The following is an 18,757-nucleotide window of genomic DNA, read 5'->3' as shown; positions in this document are numbered from 1 at the left end:
ATTGAGGGTCATGCAAAGGCAAGTGAGGTCATCTAGAGGCTGACTTTTATTTTGAAGTGCTATCATTTTGATAGTTTAAATGCAATGCACTGCCCTCTGTAGGACGGACAGAGTCACTGTTAGCACTACCGCAGGAGTAAGGCAAAAGTAAACTTCATCTGTTACAAAATTTGATGTTATCATTGTGAAAGTTTTAATTTAATATGGGGTTTCAGTGTTTGGGCATCATGACATTCTGTCACAACCTTTTAGGACTTGGGGTTGTAGACTAGAATCCAGAAAGAGAAGTTGAACGCTTATTAATTGACTCAACACTCACGCGACTCACCCAACAGTCAACTATTACACAACCCGAATAATTCTAGCCTGCTTTGAGGTCTGTTTGCGTTCTTGAAATAGGTTATAGGTATATGCAACTGAAATGAGAATCAGGTGTATCTAAATAAGGGTTTGGGACTCTCCCACATCAACAACATCAGATGTAAGAACAGAAACTAGATGACTGAAATATCTGAGTATATCTTTCACTGCATGTTTGTTCATGCATGTGTTTACATTTTTCCAAACTTTGCCTCACCAGTTTTCATGTGCAACTCAGAGTCTTGTGGCTCTCACTCATCAGCACATGGAGACAAATTGACATTCTGCTCCCTGACTGACTCACTAGATTATCAGTCAGTGTTAGATACACATGATGTCTACCAGCAGGAGATTTCAACAGTGATAAAGTCCAGAGGGGCTCTCTTGTGTCCTGGGTATGTACATATATATATATATATATATATATATATATAACATAAGACATAAGACATAAGGTTATGTTTTTATGAACATGACTCTCTTAGCCTAACATTGTGGCTTACAAACCCCTTTTTCAGTTGTAACCTCTTAAAAAGAAAGTCTTTCTGGTCCCTCATGAGAGATGATGTTCTTACTATTGAATTTTAAGCAGTTCAATCAAATCTGTGTTTTTTTCTTGGATTTGTTTATTTGAGGGGTTTTATAAAAGTTCACGTGAGGAAATTATAAAGTAAAGACAAAATGTTGTGGAAAGGTGCAAATATAAAACATAAAATATCAGTTAGGTACAAATCAAAAAGGACCACAATGCCAATAATGCCAATAATAGGCACAGTTCAACAGTAAGGGTCCTTGTTGATTTGCATATGTGAAATATCAACTATAAAAGAGAGCTAAGAATATATAGTTGATATTGAATGTTTCATAATTTTCCACATTATTATATTGAATGTGTCATTCACTCAATAGTCACAGTATTATTGTAGCTTAGAGTGTTTGATGTAAACAATAGCAGGTTTTTTTTTTACAACAATAACATTATTATGTAATCACCTCATCTCACATTGTGTCTTAATGAAATTCTGGCTCCCTGAATAACCTATTGTCGTGTGTTTTTTCACAATAAGATACAGATGTTTTGGAGGATTACTCCACTGTTAGTTCAGACCTGACATGAACACTATGTTTAAAACACATTGTTTACAGCCTGCTGTGGCAGCAGGTGCCTCTGTTCTGGGTTGATAATATACTGACAGAGAGCTGCTGGAATGCACAGAGTGGTGTGAAGTAAGAGAAGGGGCCTGCCTGTACATCCCTGTGCTTCTGTACTCGGTGTGTTTTGATAGCTGACCTGCTCCCCCACTGTATATCTCTCCTTTACAACATTTCCTTTTTCCTGTAGTCCTCTGTTGGGGCGTCACTATCTTCCCCATGTATCTCTTTCCCTTTTCCCTCCTTTTCTTCCACTGTTTACTGAGAATGACTTTTTGTTTTTCATCCCCCCCCCCCACCCGACCCTCACCCTGCTCTCTCACTGTTTGGGTCACATTTGTTGTTCCATGTCTAAAAATAGTCCTGCCAGCCCTCTGACACACTGACCCCTGCAGGTAGTTGACTGGGTCAGGCTTATATAATGGAGTCATGTGGAGGGAGTGCCACTTCCCGGATAGGTGAGGAATGAGGCACCTCACTGTACTGTATGTACGTGTACAACACAAGTACAGGATTTCATTTGAAGTGTAACAGACTAGCTTCACTACTTAATACATATCGTATCTTTGACCAAAGAAAAAGAACTGAGACGTTGCCAAACAATCTATTTTGTTTAACCCATCATAATATATTTAGCCATTTCTCTGCAGTCCGACCAAATGATTTGTTCAAGCTGTGTTTAATGACCAGACAACATCTGGAGTTCAAAAACACAGTAAACACAGTAGCTATCTGAATGTAATGTAATGAAATTAAAATCTTGACAGAACCATTTTTATACTAAATATACAAACTGACAAGACCATTAATAATACAACATGCCTACTAAAAATCATAAATATCACACAAAGCCCACCAGTTAAAAGGACGAGAATGTATTCTTTATTGAATCGCAGCTTGATACAGAACAAGAAATCATAGCAGCATCAAATTGACATTCATGTTTTCAGTAAGTACCTCAAGTTTCACATTTTCCAAGCGAAGATGGAAGAGGTTACCACGAGAGGAAAGGTAAGGGGGATAAGTGCTAAGAAGGAGTCTGATTACAAGTAAGATATTGAACCTGTTTGTGTAGCTTGTAGAATTTGGTTGTGGTTTTAGACTGAACTGGCATTATGGCAAGGTTAACACAGTTTGGTTTTTTTTTTTCGCATTACAATGTGGTGAAATATGACCTGTGGAGGAATACATCAGGCAAACAACATCACAATTACCGGTATAACATTTTATTTAAGATTTTTGAAATTCAATAGAGTTGAAATATCAAAAGAAGCTGTTGCATCTTCCAAATTGGTTCCTAAATATAATACAATCTCTCAGTGTCTTACTGCGTGAGTCTTGCACACCACAGTCTAATTTTGGCTTGCTGAAGTGACGTGGGATGGAGCTATTTACTGATTTCCAGCAAGTTTCATGAGGTAGGCGGATCTGCAATTGGGGGCAAATTAATAAAACAGGACAAAAACCATCTGGGCTTGGCTCAGTTTGTCCAGTTTATGTGGTGTCAACACCAGTGGTTGAGGTTCAGTTCATTTGATCTGCTTCAGGATCAGCAAGGCGGCCTGGCTGCGTGCTGAGGTGCTCCGAACATGTCTTGTGATGCGTAGGTGATGTAGAGGAAGCCATCAGTGTCGCTGTGATGGGAATAAACCTCCCCCATGCTGGATGACATGCAAGACATGCTCTTCTCTGCCACCAGCAGGAACAGAGCCTGGGTGGAGTCCAAGGCAATCTTATTCCTGAAAGATGAGACAAATGACAAATCTTACAGTTTGGTCTTAAGAAAAGAAAAAAAAGGAGTGTTTCTTGGAAAGAAAACGGCTTATGAAATGGAATAACAAGCTTGTAAAGTCAGGGAATATTTTCTACCTTAACAGGCATAGGAACTGTCCCAAGGTGAGCTCAAACGGGACCAGGAACTTTGTTTTATCCAAGAGGGGAAGAGCCTTTTCACGTATGTAACGTTCCACAATCACCTGAACACAAGAACACATTTAGGATCTGCTGGTATATTCACCATGTGCGCTATAAAGTATTAAAAGTAGCAATTCAATTTTGAGAAAATATCAGAATGGAAAAGCAACTCACAGGCAATTTGTTGGGAAATTTAGACCGAATGCTGCACACTTCATCTTTTCTTGTTTCTAGATAGAGATAGAATGGATATTTTACACTTCTAAAACCAGCATATGCATTGTTAATGCAAGTAGATGTAGCAATTAATGAGGTTTTTTTCAGTCTTACCAAGGCATTTTCTTTGCTTGAAGGGCATCAACTCAATGGATTTCTCAAAAGGAGCCATGTTTGTGTTGCTTGGGGCGGCTTGCAGAGACCAGCGGTGATGGAGGCGTTGCAGCGGTCTTGCCCAGGCTGACAGAGAAGTCCCCTCGGGTGGAAGTAAGCAAACCCCACTGAGCTGCACTGACCACTGCTGTTTTATAGGGAACAGACCCGGGAGGAGTCCAGATGTGTCACCAACAAACAAAGACACACTCCTCGTACTAGTGGGCTGTGTGTGTGTGCATGCCTTTGCCCTCTTTACTGGTTGAAACCAGATTCACACATACTGGTTATTTCACAGGGTATTGTCTCGTCTTCTTGTGATATTGGTGCTGCTGTCACATACACATTCACACAGAAGGGTACAAACACACAGAGAGAAGTATAATGAGGGCAAACCAACCATGTGAAGAGCATAAACAACACATGATAATAATGATTTAGATGAGACCAGACTCAAGAGAAACACACACACACACAAAATAAATCTCACAGTGAAAAAAAAAACAATGGTGCCTACTTAATCATGAGTTGTGATTAAAATCAACCAACAGACATACACAAACACAGAGACACAAGTTTTCTTAACTCCTGACCTTTGACCTCACCTTCTGGTCTCCATGCTGGTCACATTACATATGTTTATCGATCTTTGTTCTCGCACTGGCCAATCATGATCAATAGAAACTGGGTGTGTTCTTCTGCTCACGTTTCAAATAGACTTTCTTTAGGACAACCGAATGTTAATAAGTTGTTTTTTGTGAATGACTTTACTCTTGTCATTCAAAATATTCCTAATTTTGAATTTCTATATTTGCTGACTTTCTTTTCACACACTTCTTGGAAAGGTTAAAGTTTTGTTGTCACATGGCCATAAAGAATCCCACTCTCATTAAAAGTCTTGTTCCATTAAAGTCACTGTAACCCAATACAGGAGGAGAAACAAAAGTGAAACTATTAAAATGAACATGGCTGAATGGCTGCATTCCAGCTTGTCGCTTCAGTTTCAAGGTCCAGGTTCTCGACAATGTAACAACATCATCATTTATGCTATTAGAAACGTAGTTTAATAGGTTAACATAAAAAGCACTCCAGATCCTCGTTGGATAACATAAACTTTCCCATACTGTATCAAGTAACACATTGATGCATCAACAACGCATTAAAATGGGCTGTACACACCTTAAGTTTGTAGTTTATTAAGCGGCAATAAAATGAAAAAGTATCAAATAAATTCGGTCTGTTTGAAGGCAAAAAAACTTTTTTTATTTTTTTTATTTTATTTTTTTTATGTCAAAACTGTTTTTCAAAGCTGCTACTGTAATTCAACTCTATCTTCACTATGGAGGCTGCAGATTGTGGTGCTGTGTAATTCCTCTTATAGTACGTTTGTGTATTATATTATATTCTATCCTCACTTTAATAAAAAAAAATAACTTGAACTTGGATGTGGACAAAATGTCCTACTCTTTGAAGTTCTTACAATCATGTTATAATTGTCGCCTGTAGAAACAAGGTAAAGCTTGTAAAGATCTCCCTCTGCTGGTCAAAAGGTGGTACTAAAGCAAAGTGCACTGCACCTGTCACACTTACAGACAACGGAGGCCTATAGTTCTCCTGAAAAAACACTGATGTTGTGTCAGTTATTCTATGATAATCTACTCTATACACTTCATTCAAGATAATGAACATTTGGACATTTGCCACAAGGTGCAGAAAAATGACCTTGCTAAAAAAAAGGCATGATCTCTAATATCAAAACCAGAAAAGCTTTTTCTTGTTTTATTAAAGACTGTTTTGTTGCAAGTTTCAAGGTCAGACTTGTGACAGGGTGAGCTGATATCGGGAGCCTGAAACCCAAGCAGCTATTGCATTTCTTTGCAGAAAATGTGCGGGAATGCTGCAAGCAGCAAAACGCTGCTGAAGATGTAGAAATATAAGAAAAACAGCGTAAAGCTGTTGGTATGCTTGACTGCCCTGATGAACAACCTGGAAGCTGAAACACACTGAATGACAAAACATGTTTTAAAGCGCTTAAAACTGATAATAGCAAAGACATAGCACAACATGAATCTCTCTAAAAGTTGCCATGGTGATTGTGTCTCTTGGGAAACAGAGAAGGGACTGCAGGAGAGTGACTGACACTTTAGGGAGACACTTTAAATTTGTCACCAGGGATTAAAATAATCTTTAGAGCTGTGATTCCCCAAGTGGCAGGCAATGTGTGTGATTGGTGGGGGGGGGTCACAATAGACAATAGCAGGGGATGAAGAGAGCCGCACTCCTTCCTGTTGCCACATCCTACCAGTGTGAGATACGTTGGTAACACTTTATAATAGCCATTACAATAAAGGGTAGATTGATAGTTAATAAACTTTAGTTAATATTTATTATACTGTTTGCTCATTATCTGTAATGCTATAACTAATGTGATGTTAACAGTTTATTGTTGCACACATTAGAACATTTTATACACTTAAGTGTTTGTTAATGATTATCAAATGATTATTAAACCTTTAAGAGATTGTTTATAAAACATCTAAAAACATTAGAGATACATGGACCACATATATTTTGTTACACTTTGTTAGTGGTTCATAAATATGTTGTAAAGCATCTATTAACATGATTTGGATGGTCATTGTTAAGTTGGAACTGCAGATTATAATACCTTATTAATACTTTGTAAAGCATCTATAAACATGTTTTATACAGATAATTAATATTCTATCAATGTTTAAAAATGGATTTGTAACCCATCTACAATCATTATCTGGATGGTTATTGTAAAGTTGTAACTGATGTTTATAATACTTTGTAAAGTCACTTTGAATTGCTCCCTTTGTAAAAAGCTGCTTGATTATTTTTTTCAGTTTCTTGTAACCCTGACGTTGCTTTTCTATACTTTTTGGAGGCAATGTTTGAGATAAATTAGGAATCTTTTAGCAAAGGGCAGGCTGTGGATAGGCTATGTGTGTTGATGTGTTAGGTGGGAGGGAGGGGGGGTGGGTGAGACTGAAAGAAAAAGTTTGGGAACCACTGCTTTAGTGCACATAAGGTCACGGAGAAACCTCAGTCGTAGGCCTATCACTTTGAGAATGTATTTGTCCTCTGGCATCCCGTACAGTGAAGTTGAACAAATATTTTTTTTTCCACGCGGCCATTCGAAAAACTTACCAGACCAATCCGCGTACAGCTCTGGTGCAGTGGCTCCTCCTCCTCCGTTCCTCTGCTCCCACATGTAACGTTACCAGCCTCTCCTCCGTCTGTTGCATTGTCTCATTGGGGACGCAGCGACCAGAGCGCAGCACCATGGTTAGACTACTCCACTCCACTGGACCGGGGAGATTAGGAGTGATATAAAGAGGGACGGTGTCAAAGAGGAAATCAAGCCAAGATTCATGAGAGACATGGCTCGTTGATTTTTGATTCGGTGCACCAGAGGATCCATTCCAGTCTTGTGCCAGTCAGCAGGGCTGCCTTAGGCTTAGTGCTGCATGGCATGTTAGATATGGTGAGGATGATATTTTTCTGGTAACTAAAACGGCTACGAAAATGGAATCGCTTACAACGACAGTGTTTCCTGAGTCCGGACCTTAGCCCATTCAGCCCCCCTTAGCACGGAAACAGCGCTGGTCAGTGGTGCGCCCGGTTCCCCCCTGCCGGCCGGGCACCCCGACGAGGATGGCCAGCCGCCGCGGCTGCGTGAACTCGCTTTGGTCGGGCACCGAGCGCGTCCGCATCGGAGAGCGCCTCAGAGCGACCCTGGCCGGGGTGCTGGAGCTAGAGGTGCTCAGGTGCAAACACCTGGAGATGGTGGACTGCGCTCTTGAGGACAGAGCCCACGCTGCCGCCAACGCAGAAGAAGAGCCACGGGTGGGGAAGGAGGAGGAGGAGGAGGAGGAGGAGGAGGGGAGCGGGACCCCTGAGATCGCCGCCACGGATGCCGAGCATGGCACTGCGACATCCCGCAGGCAACAGGTCAGTCAGTGCGTCTGTCAGCCTGGATCTCTACATGACAAGATTATTAAATATGTATGTGGGGATGATTATGATCTGCCAACAAGCTAGTCCCTCTGCGGCTCAGTAGGCGGAATTTTTCCCCATTGCCTGGCGGCGCATGGCTGTGCCCACAGATCAACATCCAACTGAGGTGGTGCCAGAGACCATCCATGCATGCAGCCTAGATCAATTCACACAGCATCAGTGTGTGTGACCATCACATGGAGCAAATGTCATTGAGGTCAGGGCACAAGGACCAGCTCCTGTCTGCCTGGCCCTGTGCCCTGCCTCAAGGTTATGAAGCAGGATGTGGTGGGGAACAGGCACTAAAAATCAGGTGGAGGTCTCAGCAGACAAGCCAGAAAACAGACAGCGCTCATTTTGTTGGCTCTGGTGGGTAAGCTGTAAAGGTCACTTTGGCACCCAGTTAGAATTTGAATAACTCTGATAACAATATGATGGTAGACTACAACACCAGCCGTCACCTTGTCCTTAGCTAAAAGTCTATTTGTCCTTTACGGAGATATCAGAAACATGAGGATGTGTAATCTTAGGCTACCCCCAAACTCACCCACATACAAAAGTAACCCATTTCCCAGCCTTGTCCTGAAATCCACACTGAGGTCCTTTTTGTGAGGGGAATGACAGGAATGTGGGATGACATGTAATACGTGGGAAGGGGATGTGGACAGGTCCCATCCTGAGGCCTGGACACTGAGCCTGTAAAGGAGATCTGGTTCAATATCACCAAACAGGAACTAAATGTGAACTTTTAATGTCATAATGATGTAGATCAAGGCAAAAGAAACAAAATCAAACTACTATAAAAGTTATTCTTTCAAGCTAAACTGAAAAAAAAGAAGTTCAACTTCTGTTCTGTAGGAATTTGCTGTTTTACTTTGTTTTTAGTGAGTTTAAAAATCTATGTTATGGTTGTGTTCTTTGGGCATGACAAGCATTTTGAAAATGTTTTTCTCAAAACACATCAACATTAAGGGACAGTATTTTACAACATAGGGAATTATTTCAGAAAGAGTCAACAGATTGGATGAATGTGAACAATGCCTTGAGGAAATATCACAGGCTCTGATGTCCTAACATCTTTTGAGCACATCGTACAATAACTGCACCTTTTCACCATATAGACAACTCTCTCACTCTTTCAATGGAATTATCCTCTTTCCAGTAGTAAAGTACTCTGAGATGAAAATCACTGAAAAGATATTATTGACACTTTTTCTGTAGACCTTCATTTCAAAAGGAGTGACTGCTGTTTACATATTCATACAAGTCCACCAGTTGATCTCTATGTCTAGGAATCCAGCAACATGATAAGTTCACATAGTGTTCAGGTTCTGTTGTTGTTTGGTGATTAAAAAGGGGGGCAATCCTTTGCTTCATAAAAGCATTTTTAAAGGATTCTGAGAAAGTAACAGATATCTTCTGCTGGTCCCCTTTGTACAGTGTTCTATGATTGTAATGAATCTTGTTATTCAGCAGCATGCAGCACAAAAAAATCATGTTCTGTCCAAGCTAGGCCACGACTAAGTCAACTTTTGCTCAACAGTGTAGATATTTGTCGAAATGACACAAAACAAAAATCTTTAAAGACTGCACTGAAGGAGGAAAACAGCTCTTTGTAATAATAATACAATCCTTTTATATCAGTGCAGGGACAGAAAGCCCTGATCCAATCTAAGCGAGGCTATCTGCATGGACGTGTGGCTCATAATGTTCTTCCTTCCTCCCAACTGCCCACACAAACATCTCCTCTATGCCCCCCCCCCCCCCCCCTTGTGGAGACATCACATGGAGAGGTCGAGCAGCATCTCTCATTCTCACCTCTGAAGGGAGCTGACAGTGTATGAGAGCAGGCTGGCACTCTGCCCTCTGTCCAGGCTGGCCTCCGCCTACATACAAACTCACAACATTTGCATTAATGGAGATAGACTGCATAACAATCGTGCATGTTGTTTTCAAAAAGGTAACCACAATAATGAAGCAGGTGGAGGGAGAACTAGCAGGACAGGGTAGTTTATTACCATGAAAGTGGAAAGGTTGGGCAGACTGTAAAGGTCTCCGTCCAAAATGTGTTTTATTCACTTTACCTGAAATGTATTTCCTATTATATGAATAACTCTGCTACCACAGCTTTTAAAAATACAACTATCTTGTAAGCCGAGGATTACATGACTCACAACATAATACGCTCCACTCTAACAGCAGCTTTGTTTTTTAGGATTTAAACTCTTGAAATGTGATTCACCTACTCTCTCTTATAGCAGAAAGAGGTTCTCAATGTGCAAATCCATATTTGGCTAGTAAGGATTATTTTGTATAGTATGGTGTAATCCTTGGTGGAATAATGGAATTCACAATGACCCTACATGTAAGCATGAAGGTTAAAAAAAACAGCCAAATACAATGCATCTTCTTAGTTCTTTATTGCTTGTAGGGGGGAAAAGGTATTTTACAAAAATATGGTTGAATTTAAAAGAATTATTATTGTTTCTGAATTGGAATCTTTAATTTATAAATAGAGCCTGCTTTGAATTTTTATCCAAAGTTTTCTGCATGTATTACATAAACTAGAAAAAGAGTTCTCAGTGTGACACTTTCACACTTTCCAGAGACTCTCCTTGCCTGAGCGGGTCTCAAGGCGAAGTAGGAGAAGTTGGTGAATCACTGATTGTCGCTATTGTTGCCATTTGATGTTCAGTGTCCAAAAATAAAATTCTTGCGGCTGAGCCAGTACATTGAGTGCAGGAGTGGGAGAAATAGGGTATTTGGTGCAAAGCTTACCTCAAATATATATATATAAGATATACTGCAGAGCTAAAGTGGTAAGTTGGTTAGTCTACTCCCCAGCAACCTTTTTTTTCCAAAATTGTATCTTCTCAAATTTGAAAATAAATGTTGCTTTCTTGTGTTAATAGTTAAGTTTAGTAAATAATTTGAAAAAACAACTGTTTGTGTGAAGAAAAAGATGTTTTCTGGTATATAATCGACCAAATAACTTATTGATGAAGAATGATATCAGCAGATGATTGGATGATAAAAAAAAACTGCTGCTGCCATTATCTAAAAATAGTATATTTATATGTATCTAAATCATCTGCAGTGCTGTGTTCACTTAGGCTACTAAAAGCAGTCACTCTTGAAATGAGGTCTAGTGTTGGGAAGCCTCATCTTACATGGAGAGCCATTTCCCTAACCTGTGGAGTGAAACAGCCTTTGTCTCGTTCTCGTTATTTTTCTTAATGTTGATACTTTCTTGTGCTGCTGAAAATTTCCCCTGAATGTTTCTTCTCCTTTTTTTATAAAACGGAAGCACATCAATCCGCTCGGTGGTTCAGATGAAGACACACAGCGTGGGCTGTCTTTAAATTTCAATAGCACATTAATAATGCATGAAACAATAAACACTAACGGCGCTGTTGAACAAGCAAGTACATCTCACCAACCAGTCGCTTCGTCCCACACTGTTTGACCACATTATTCAGCCCCTGCATGGCAGCCGCTGCAATTTTTCCCACAACCGTGACATAATAGACTAATGAAGAGGATGTGTATTTCTGTGCAGCTGTGATCACTGTGTAGCATTATCATCCAATCAACCCATACATTTTCTACATACTGTTTTAGAGAGGCAGAGCTGCTCCCTCACATGGAGCCATATCATATTACAGAGCTCTGAGCAAACCCCCACCCACTTGTCCATCAGTCTTTCATGATTTGATCATGCACTGGTCTCTGTGCAACATTATACCCTGTTAAGTGAAATACATCATCTTATGGGGGGGGGGGGGGGGGTACAATGGAGCACCAGAGGCTTTGTCGAAGGACATACATGAAACTATACATATTTAGACCTTTAAATAGATAGAATAAGAGAAGGGGAAAACTTTGAAGCACATACAAGTGCAGCAGCGTATTTGCAGTGAGCTGGAATTTGAAGCAACAGACAGCAGAGTCAGAACCAGACTGAATCATGTGTGTTCAAACTGAGGATGAGTTAAACATTTCGCCATTCGTCGTGCTGTTGTGGTTCTGTGTGGGAGGAGAGGTGAGCAAGAGTTGGATAGTGTTCAGCTGTAGCTATGGTGAGTACGGGGCTTGAAGAATATTACAGAAGTGGGAGGGTGGGTGGGGGGGATTATTTGTCAGGGTGTGGGGGAGGTGGGGGTCCTTCAAGATGCCCTTCTCTCTCACCCGGCAACCGCTTACCCACCCCCCTCCCTACCTCATCCCCTCCGCCTTCACTCACTCAGTGACTCACTCTCTCTCTTTTTTTTTCCCAGTTCCTGTCTCTTATTTCTTCCCTTACACTTGTTTTTGGTCACCCACTCAGCCACGACTCACTTTTGATGCCATTGAGAGAGTAAAATAAAACGGGACAGAAGTAAGCGGAGGCTTATCATTTTACAGAGCTGAGAGAAAGAAAAGGAGATAAGCCAAATACAGGTCAAAGTATGTGACTCTTTCTCTCACTTCTTTCCCTTCCTTCCAACTCCCCGCCCCCCTCACTCCTTCCCTTCTGCCACTCTGGCTGCTCTTTGTTACGTCATCTGTCTTCTACCATTATCTTTTCAACCCCTCCTCTCCTGTCACCCCAGTAGTGAGTCACCTGTATTGTTCCCTCAGTAACAAGAGGATTGATTCGACCAGCTCACAGTGTTTCTGTTGTCCCGGCTCAATCCCGTCTCCTCAGCTGCTGTCCTGGAGGGGTGGGTAAAGAGGATTTGGAAGATAATTAGATAGTTGGAGGAAGGGGTTTCCTCCACCAAGCCCTTACTAATCTAGAAAATGAAGGCACTCTGCTAACTTGACAAGATGACTGTTATTGTTGCTGTTGTGTGCTGGGCCTCATTACTGACAGTAAAAAATACAGTTATGAAAATGTTTTCCAATTCAGATTTAAATGACATAAAACTGATAACTGAATATGAAAACATTGGTATTCTACGTTTTATTGTGGGATGCCTTACAGTAGAGCAGTGTTTAGTTTGTCTTTAAATGTTTATGGAGACAACTATGCTCTCAAAGTTTTGCTATAACATATAATGACTTCATATATTATACACAGGTGACCCTGTTTTCGCAGCACTTTAATAGTTTAAATTAATTTAGCTGATAATTCGTCCATACCTCTACATTTGAGGACTTTTTATTTTTACAATGTTGCGTTGGTATTTTTTAATTAAAAGGTCAGTGTCCTCTATCACTGCTTATTGTTTATTTTTCAAGTTTCTTCCATATTTTTTTCAAGGACTCCATGAAGTACTGTGAACTAATATAACTTTTTTTTTTTTACAATATCATATAATGTTTAAATAACAATGTACCGGTAATCATTTATAATGATATAATATCTTCTGGTGGAATGATATCACCTTCATACTAAAACATTTCTACTGATCAAATTTGTGTCATTTCTTCTGTCCAATTGAATGATTATGGGCAGGGTGTTATTTAAAACTTAATAACACGTGATATTGATACAGATTTACATGTTTTAAAAGCTGCAGAGCTCTAAATGCTGAAGTTTTATGAATAATTATTTTATCAACTACAATGAACTACAAATGTTTTAACCTGTTGGGCCCCTCTCAACACAACGAATGGTTTTCTATCATATGTCCATATGTATATGTGTGTTGATCATGGCCAATGTATTATAGATTTCGGTAAAAGAAACTGTACTTTTTGAATTCCTTTATGTTGCTTGGACTTAACCGATCATGTTTTTGTTTCACCAGGCTCCATCTCACTCAGATAACGTGGTTATGCCCTGTCGGAGCAGCCAGGAGGACTGTAGCAGTAGTTCAGGCGAAGGGATGGGCCACACCTCATCTGGCAGGGGGAGTAACTCCCGCTGGTCAACACTGTCCTGGGATGCTCCCTCTGATCTGCTCTCTCCACCAACACCTGACGCCTGTGGTATGATCCATCTGGACAGTGACTCCCGACCCAGTTCAGGTAAACTTACAAACACTCACATACTACTTGACACTACTAGTAGAGTGATCAAAAGCACCTGCCTGTACAATGACCAACACAGTTTGTCACCTTCTAACAAAACAACAGCTCACCTTGAGTATAAGAGAAATCCCACTAAAAAACCATGCTTTTAAAAAAAACCTTTTGTTGACCTTTACCGTGACTTGGCACTGACTGATTCATTTCTTTCCCCCTGTCAACTTTGCAGTGTGAGTTGCCACACTCTTATCCACTCTCATTGTAACTGTGGTCTCTGTCTCCACACCCAACTCAGATATTCCTTTCACAGCTATGTACTCATGCAGAGTCTATTTGAGAACTTCACCAAAGTAATTTAACCTGAACCTAAATACCTGGAAGGCATTATTTCATATAAGGGTTGAATACTTTTTTCTAGCTTAACCTTTCACCCTTATGTAATTGTCAAACAGTGGACCCTGTTCTTTGACGCTGTTCTTTAGGGATTCATTTCAGTAAAGTTTGAGTTTGTGTAGGTTGGTTATTAACTTACACTGTTGTTAAGGGAACCATATCTCTCCTCAGGATAGACGAACTAGACAAAGAGGAAGCGAAACATCAAGCAACACAAAGGAGTCACCTTAGTGACACCTATGTGTATGAAATTATTGTTTTTTGACTGTTATTTCTGTGTGACATATTTTAGATTCATTCACTCATTTTATGTTCAAATTAATGACAGACGTCAGCGGTCTACAAAAGACTAAAAGGTGACTCCAAACAGAGCGTTCAGGACTCTGAACAGCCCCATTTCCTTATCTTCATCTCATATCATTATTGCGCCTTAGAATTGTGGAAACAAATCGTGCATATTATATATGGATGTCAGACTTATGGTTATACTGAATGTCTATGCCTCTGTCTTGTCAAGGTTTCTACTCCGTAAGTGGGAGCTCTCTTTCCGACTCTTGCTACTCAGTATCCAGTGAAGCTGCTCAAGGAGGTTTGGTGCCACCGGCCAGACCTCTGAAGCTGTGGGAGCAGGTTCCTCCGTCTGCTGAAAACACTGATGTCCTGTGGTCAGAAGGTGCAGTGCAGCAGCAGCAGCAGCAGCAGCCTGCACTGCAGAACAGCCAGGAGGATACACTGACAGAAGATACCCCAGTTACAGGTGAGCTTTTTCAAGCAGTAAAGCTATATCCTGTATATCCATCCATGCAACTATACATTTGCAGCAAATTACATAAGCTGGCTCAAACAGTCAACAGTTACTCTTCTTTTCTCTTACAGTCCAAAGTGACCTGAGCAAAACTGGCCTGAGCTTTCTGGCCGACCTCTGCTCAGAACTTGGTGACTCCCTGATTCCTTCTCTCCTCCCACTTCTTGACCCCACATCCCCGTCAGGCACCACTTCCTTCAATCTACAACCCCAGCTGGACCGTCGCTATTGCACAGACCTGGTATCCCGTCGGACCAAAGAGGTGTATCCTTATCCAAGCCCACTGCATGCCGTTGCCCTACAGAGCCCCCTCTTCACCTCCCAGAGCCAAGAGCAATCACCATCTCAAAGCCCTGAAGGAGCCCACCTAGATGACCAACAAGACTCCAACACGGATCCGACTTTGCCTCTCCAGCCTCACAAGCCCACTGCTTCACCTTCTTTCACCCAGCTGGAGCAATACATATGTCGACTGGCTCACCAGTATCACAGTAGGTTAACCACCTCCACCTCAGATATTGCTTCAGCTGCAACCTCTGGCGCTGTCACAAACAGAGGCTTTTTCACACCTGGCAAAAGTCACGGTTCCACCCAGTCCCTTTCTGCCTTCGAGAGCCGCAATACACTCAGCATCACTCCCTGCAAGTCGCTGCTTGGAAACTCTGCCAGAGTCAGCCTCAGCACTACCGGGAAAAAAGCAACAAGGAATTCAATCAACCTAGGTAACTTACCTTCAGCAACTGGAGAGGACTTGAATATAAATCTACACCTCAACCTCAACTTGAACCTGACTCCTGGATTAAATTCCAGCCAGGGACTGGTGGACAATTCCAAAAATGGCAGTTGTGGAGCTTTAAGGAGTGACTTTGCTGCTACCTCCACCACCTCTGCTACACCACTATCCTGTGCTACACCCACCCCAGCACTTAGACCTCGCCCTCGCATTTCAACATGTCCAAGCAGCTTGAGCCACCGCAGTTCCCTGGAAGTCCCTTCAGGGCCTGGACCTATTTCAGCATTTGGGTCATCTGCCTTCTGTCACTCGTTAGACTGGAGCAGCGGTGCTCCCAACGACACTGGACCATCAGTGTTTGGTACTAACTCTGGATCAGCTCCTGGGTCTCAGCGCAGCAGCTTGATCCAAGAGTACAGTTCCAGTCCCAAGGTCCATGAAGACTCCCCCATGGTGGAGGAGATCTCCCGCCTCTCGGGACTGTCAAGGGCTGTTGTGGTCGGTCTGATGGAACAAGGTGTGGAGCTGGACATTGACTGCTTTCAAACAGATTCTGCAGGCGAGGTGAGGGGTCACAGTAAAACTCACCTGACAGCTCAAACAGATCAGTCACATGACTATGCTAGACTGACTGACTTGAATCCCCAGAGGCCAATACAATTGTCTCTCAGTGTGACCCATTCTCCCCAGTCTCAGTCCAGCCTGACTCCCCCTCTCTCACACTCCAGCAGCCCCATTCACCCCTATCATTCCAACCTTATTCCCTCTCCCCACTACTCTTCACATTACCATTACCAGCAGACCCCTTCCCCATCAGACATGCCCTCTTCTACAGCATCCTCTCCTGCGTCCCGGCCAAACCCCAGGGGCCGCTCACCTCCTCGGCCTCTCCAGCCATCCCCTCTGGGTGCCACCCCGCTGTCTGTTTTCCGTCGGGACGCGCCCTTCCAGTGCTCGCTGCCTCGCACCAATATGAGGAGCTCTCCTTTGGAGCACGGCGGTATTCAACATAGGGGTGGATCCCTTCGACAGAGTGGGGGAGTGGGCACAGGTAGTGGTGGGTGGAAGAGATCGGAGGGGGAGGGGCTTTACAGAGGAAAGCATGCCTCTCACAAGTTGGTCAGGGCAGCTACAGTAAGCAGCTACAGCAAGAGAGAGAACTATCACTCAGATTGGGGGGAAGAGCAGGAGATGGAATTATCAACAGCCCAGACTCCCAGGAAGACCTCCATCAAACTCTTCGGGGGCTTTGAGGGAAGCATGTGGGGGAAAGATTCGGAAAGCAAAAAGGAGGAGATGGACAGAGCTGAGTATGGCTATGGATGGAGGAGGAACAGTGTTGGAAGCTGGAGGAAGGAGCATCGAAAGCTGAAGGCTTCATCCGGCAGTAATGACAAGAAGCCAAAGGTAGATAACTCCCCCATTTTCCAGAAGAAAAGGGGGAAGGATGATGGGGAGAGACGCAGCTCCAGTCTCAGGCTTTCCAGGAGAGCTTTGTTCAGGAGCGAGTCCCAAGGCTTGTTGATGCCTCGTAACCACAGCAAGGAGCCCACAAAGCGGGCACACTGGGTCTCCTCATTAGATGTCGGACAAGGCGGTATGTACATCAGTAAAGGTGAAGGGGTCAGACTGCTGCGAGCAAAAGAGGAAGACAAACACCTGTCCTCCACGGCCAGTCTCTTTAACCTCTCTCGTTCTCAGAGTCTTGAAGGCAGCTGCCACTCCGTCTCCCCTCTCTCCTCACCTTCCTTTTCTCCATCTCCTCCTCTGCAGATGCCCCTCCAGCGCTCTCGATCTCTAAGAGACTTGGGAAGGAGAGTGTTTGGCTCAATGAGGTCCCTGAGTCTTAAACGGAAGCCATCCAAAAAGTGACTCTTGTATAATAGATGAACATTTCAGTAAATGTATTTTCAATGTGTTGCATTCAGAACACTACTAATGGATTGTATTATAGTTCATGTAAAACAAAGTGCCACCATTTTAAGAATTTAAGCTTCCAAGATAAATGATTGATACAAGTACAAATTCTGGTCATTAATTATCTGCAAGTCCCTTTATCAACCATCAATTGAGTCTTATCAATTCAATTTGTTCTGGGGCTTAGACATTCACTCAAATCCTTTGTACATTTTGAAAACATGTTGATGTTTTATAGCCACCCAAATCTGCCAAATTCTCCCAAACTGGATCTGTAGCATAATCTGTGTGCTTCGTATCGAGTGCACTGCCTCCAAAAGTTCTCCACACTGGCAATATATTGTAGTAAACTTTGTAACCTACAGTAGCATCAAAAGGCACTGTAGGATGCAGCGTTGCCCACCAACAATTGTCAGCAATTGAAACATAGATGACAACTTCCTTTAAAACTACAACCCTTAATAAAATTGGTATCATTATGAGTATCAGGGTATCAGGGGAGTTTTACAGTATATATGCTGCTTCAAACGATTTGACATTACAACATCATTCTGGGATTGTTTTGTGGCTAAAAAGTAGCCTGATTGGAAGTTATTGAATATAGATTAAAGATATGTTCAATGAGCAGTAAGCACTAAGCAGCTTTGTTACATAATGACTGAATCCTCCGATAGACCCGAGTATGAATGTGTTTGTGTACATTCCTCTTCTGCATGCTGCTCTGTAACTCGTTCAGTAATTATAGCTATTGTGAGAGTGGGATTTTCTTGATGTTTATTGGCAATATTGCCTCTGAAGTACAATCATATTGGCAAGACAATGACCAAAACAAAGCAAATACTCTTTAACTTGACATAGTGCTCAGGATTTTCAAATAAATATTGAATCATTAATACTGCTGAGTTATTTAAGACAAAATGTGTCTTCATGGCAAATCATGATTAAAATATATGTATAATGAAACCTGTTCTGTGCCTGTAATACCTACATTTCAAAGTATGTTATAAAAATAAGTCTGCTAAAAGGACTTCTCAAGTCATTTATCAAAAATTATTTTACTTGAAGAAAAAAAAAAAAGAAATCCACATTCACAACACCGACCAGACAGCGCCAGTCAAAACAACATGATCAGAACT

The 18,757-nt window shown here is 41.9% G+C and overlaps 2 protein-coding genes across 2 annotated transcripts; one reads left to right on the top strand and one right to left on the bottom strand.

Moving 5' to 3' along the window:
• Positions 1–2,371: 2,371 nt before the first annotated feature.
• map1lc3cl (microtubule-associated protein 1 light chain 3 gamma, like) lies at positions 2,372–3,936 on the bottom strand. Its single transcript, XM_020635860.3, has 4 exons — positions 3,757–3,936; positions 3,601–3,656; positions 3,382–3,488; positions 2,372–3,251 (listed from the first exon to the last, which is right to left on the bottom strand). The coding sequence occupies exons 1-4, from the start codon at positions 3,812–3,814 to the stop codon at positions 3,062–3,064; spliced, it is 411 nt and encodes a 136-aa protein (XP_020491516.1). The 5' UTR covers positions 3,815–3,936; the 3' UTR covers positions 2,372–3,061.
• Positions 3,937–7,000: 3,064 nt separating this feature from the next.
• On the top strand, positions 7,001–18,584 carry si:ch211-168f7.5 (uncharacterized). The gene is made up of 4 exons (XM_065958742.1): positions 7,001–7,773; positions 13,554–13,773; positions 14,684–14,923; positions 15,043–18,584. The coding sequence occupies exons 1-4, from the start codon at positions 7,477–7,479 to the stop codon at positions 17,574–17,576; spliced, it is 3,291 nt and encodes a 1,096-aa protein (XP_065814814.1). The 5' UTR covers positions 7,001–7,476; the 3' UTR covers positions 17,577–18,584.
• Positions 18,585–18,757: the final 173 nt, after the last annotated feature.

This window comes from Labrus bergylta, chromosome 9 (genome assembly GCF_963930695.1).
Source record: "Labrus bergylta chromosome 9, fLabBer1.1, whole genome shotgun sequence".
NCBI classification, from domain to species: domain Eukaryota; kingdom Metazoa; phylum Chordata; class Actinopteri; order Labriformes; family Labridae; genus Labrus; species Labrus bergylta.
This window is presented reverse-complemented; position numbering and strand designations above follow the sequence as displayed.

Coding starts and splice junctions, on each gene's coding strand:
- map1lc3cl (XM_020635860.3), bottom strand. CDS start 3,814: ATGGCTCCTTTTGAGAAATCCATTGAGTTGATGCCCTTCAAGCAAAGA. Junction 3,657..3,756: donor CAAGCAAAGAAAATGCCTTG/GTAAGACTGAAA, acceptor ATCTCTATCTAG/AAACAAGAAAAGATGAAGTG. Junction 3,489..3,600: donor AATTTCCCAACAAATTGCCT/GTGAGTTGCTTT, acceptor TCTTGTGTTCAG/GTGATTGTGGAACGTTACAT.
- si:ch211-168f7.5 (XM_065958742.1), top strand. CDS start 7,477: ATGGCCAGCCGCCGCGGCTGCGTGAACTCGCTTTGGTCGGGCACCGAG. Junction 7,774..13,553: donor CGACATCCCGCAGGCAACAG/GTCAGTCAGTGC, acceptor TTGTTTCACCAG/GCTCCATCTCACTCAGATAA. Junction 13,774..14,683: donor TGACTCCCGACCCAGTTCAG/GTAAACTTACAA, acceptor TGTCTTGTCAAG/GTTTCTACTCCGTAAGTGGG.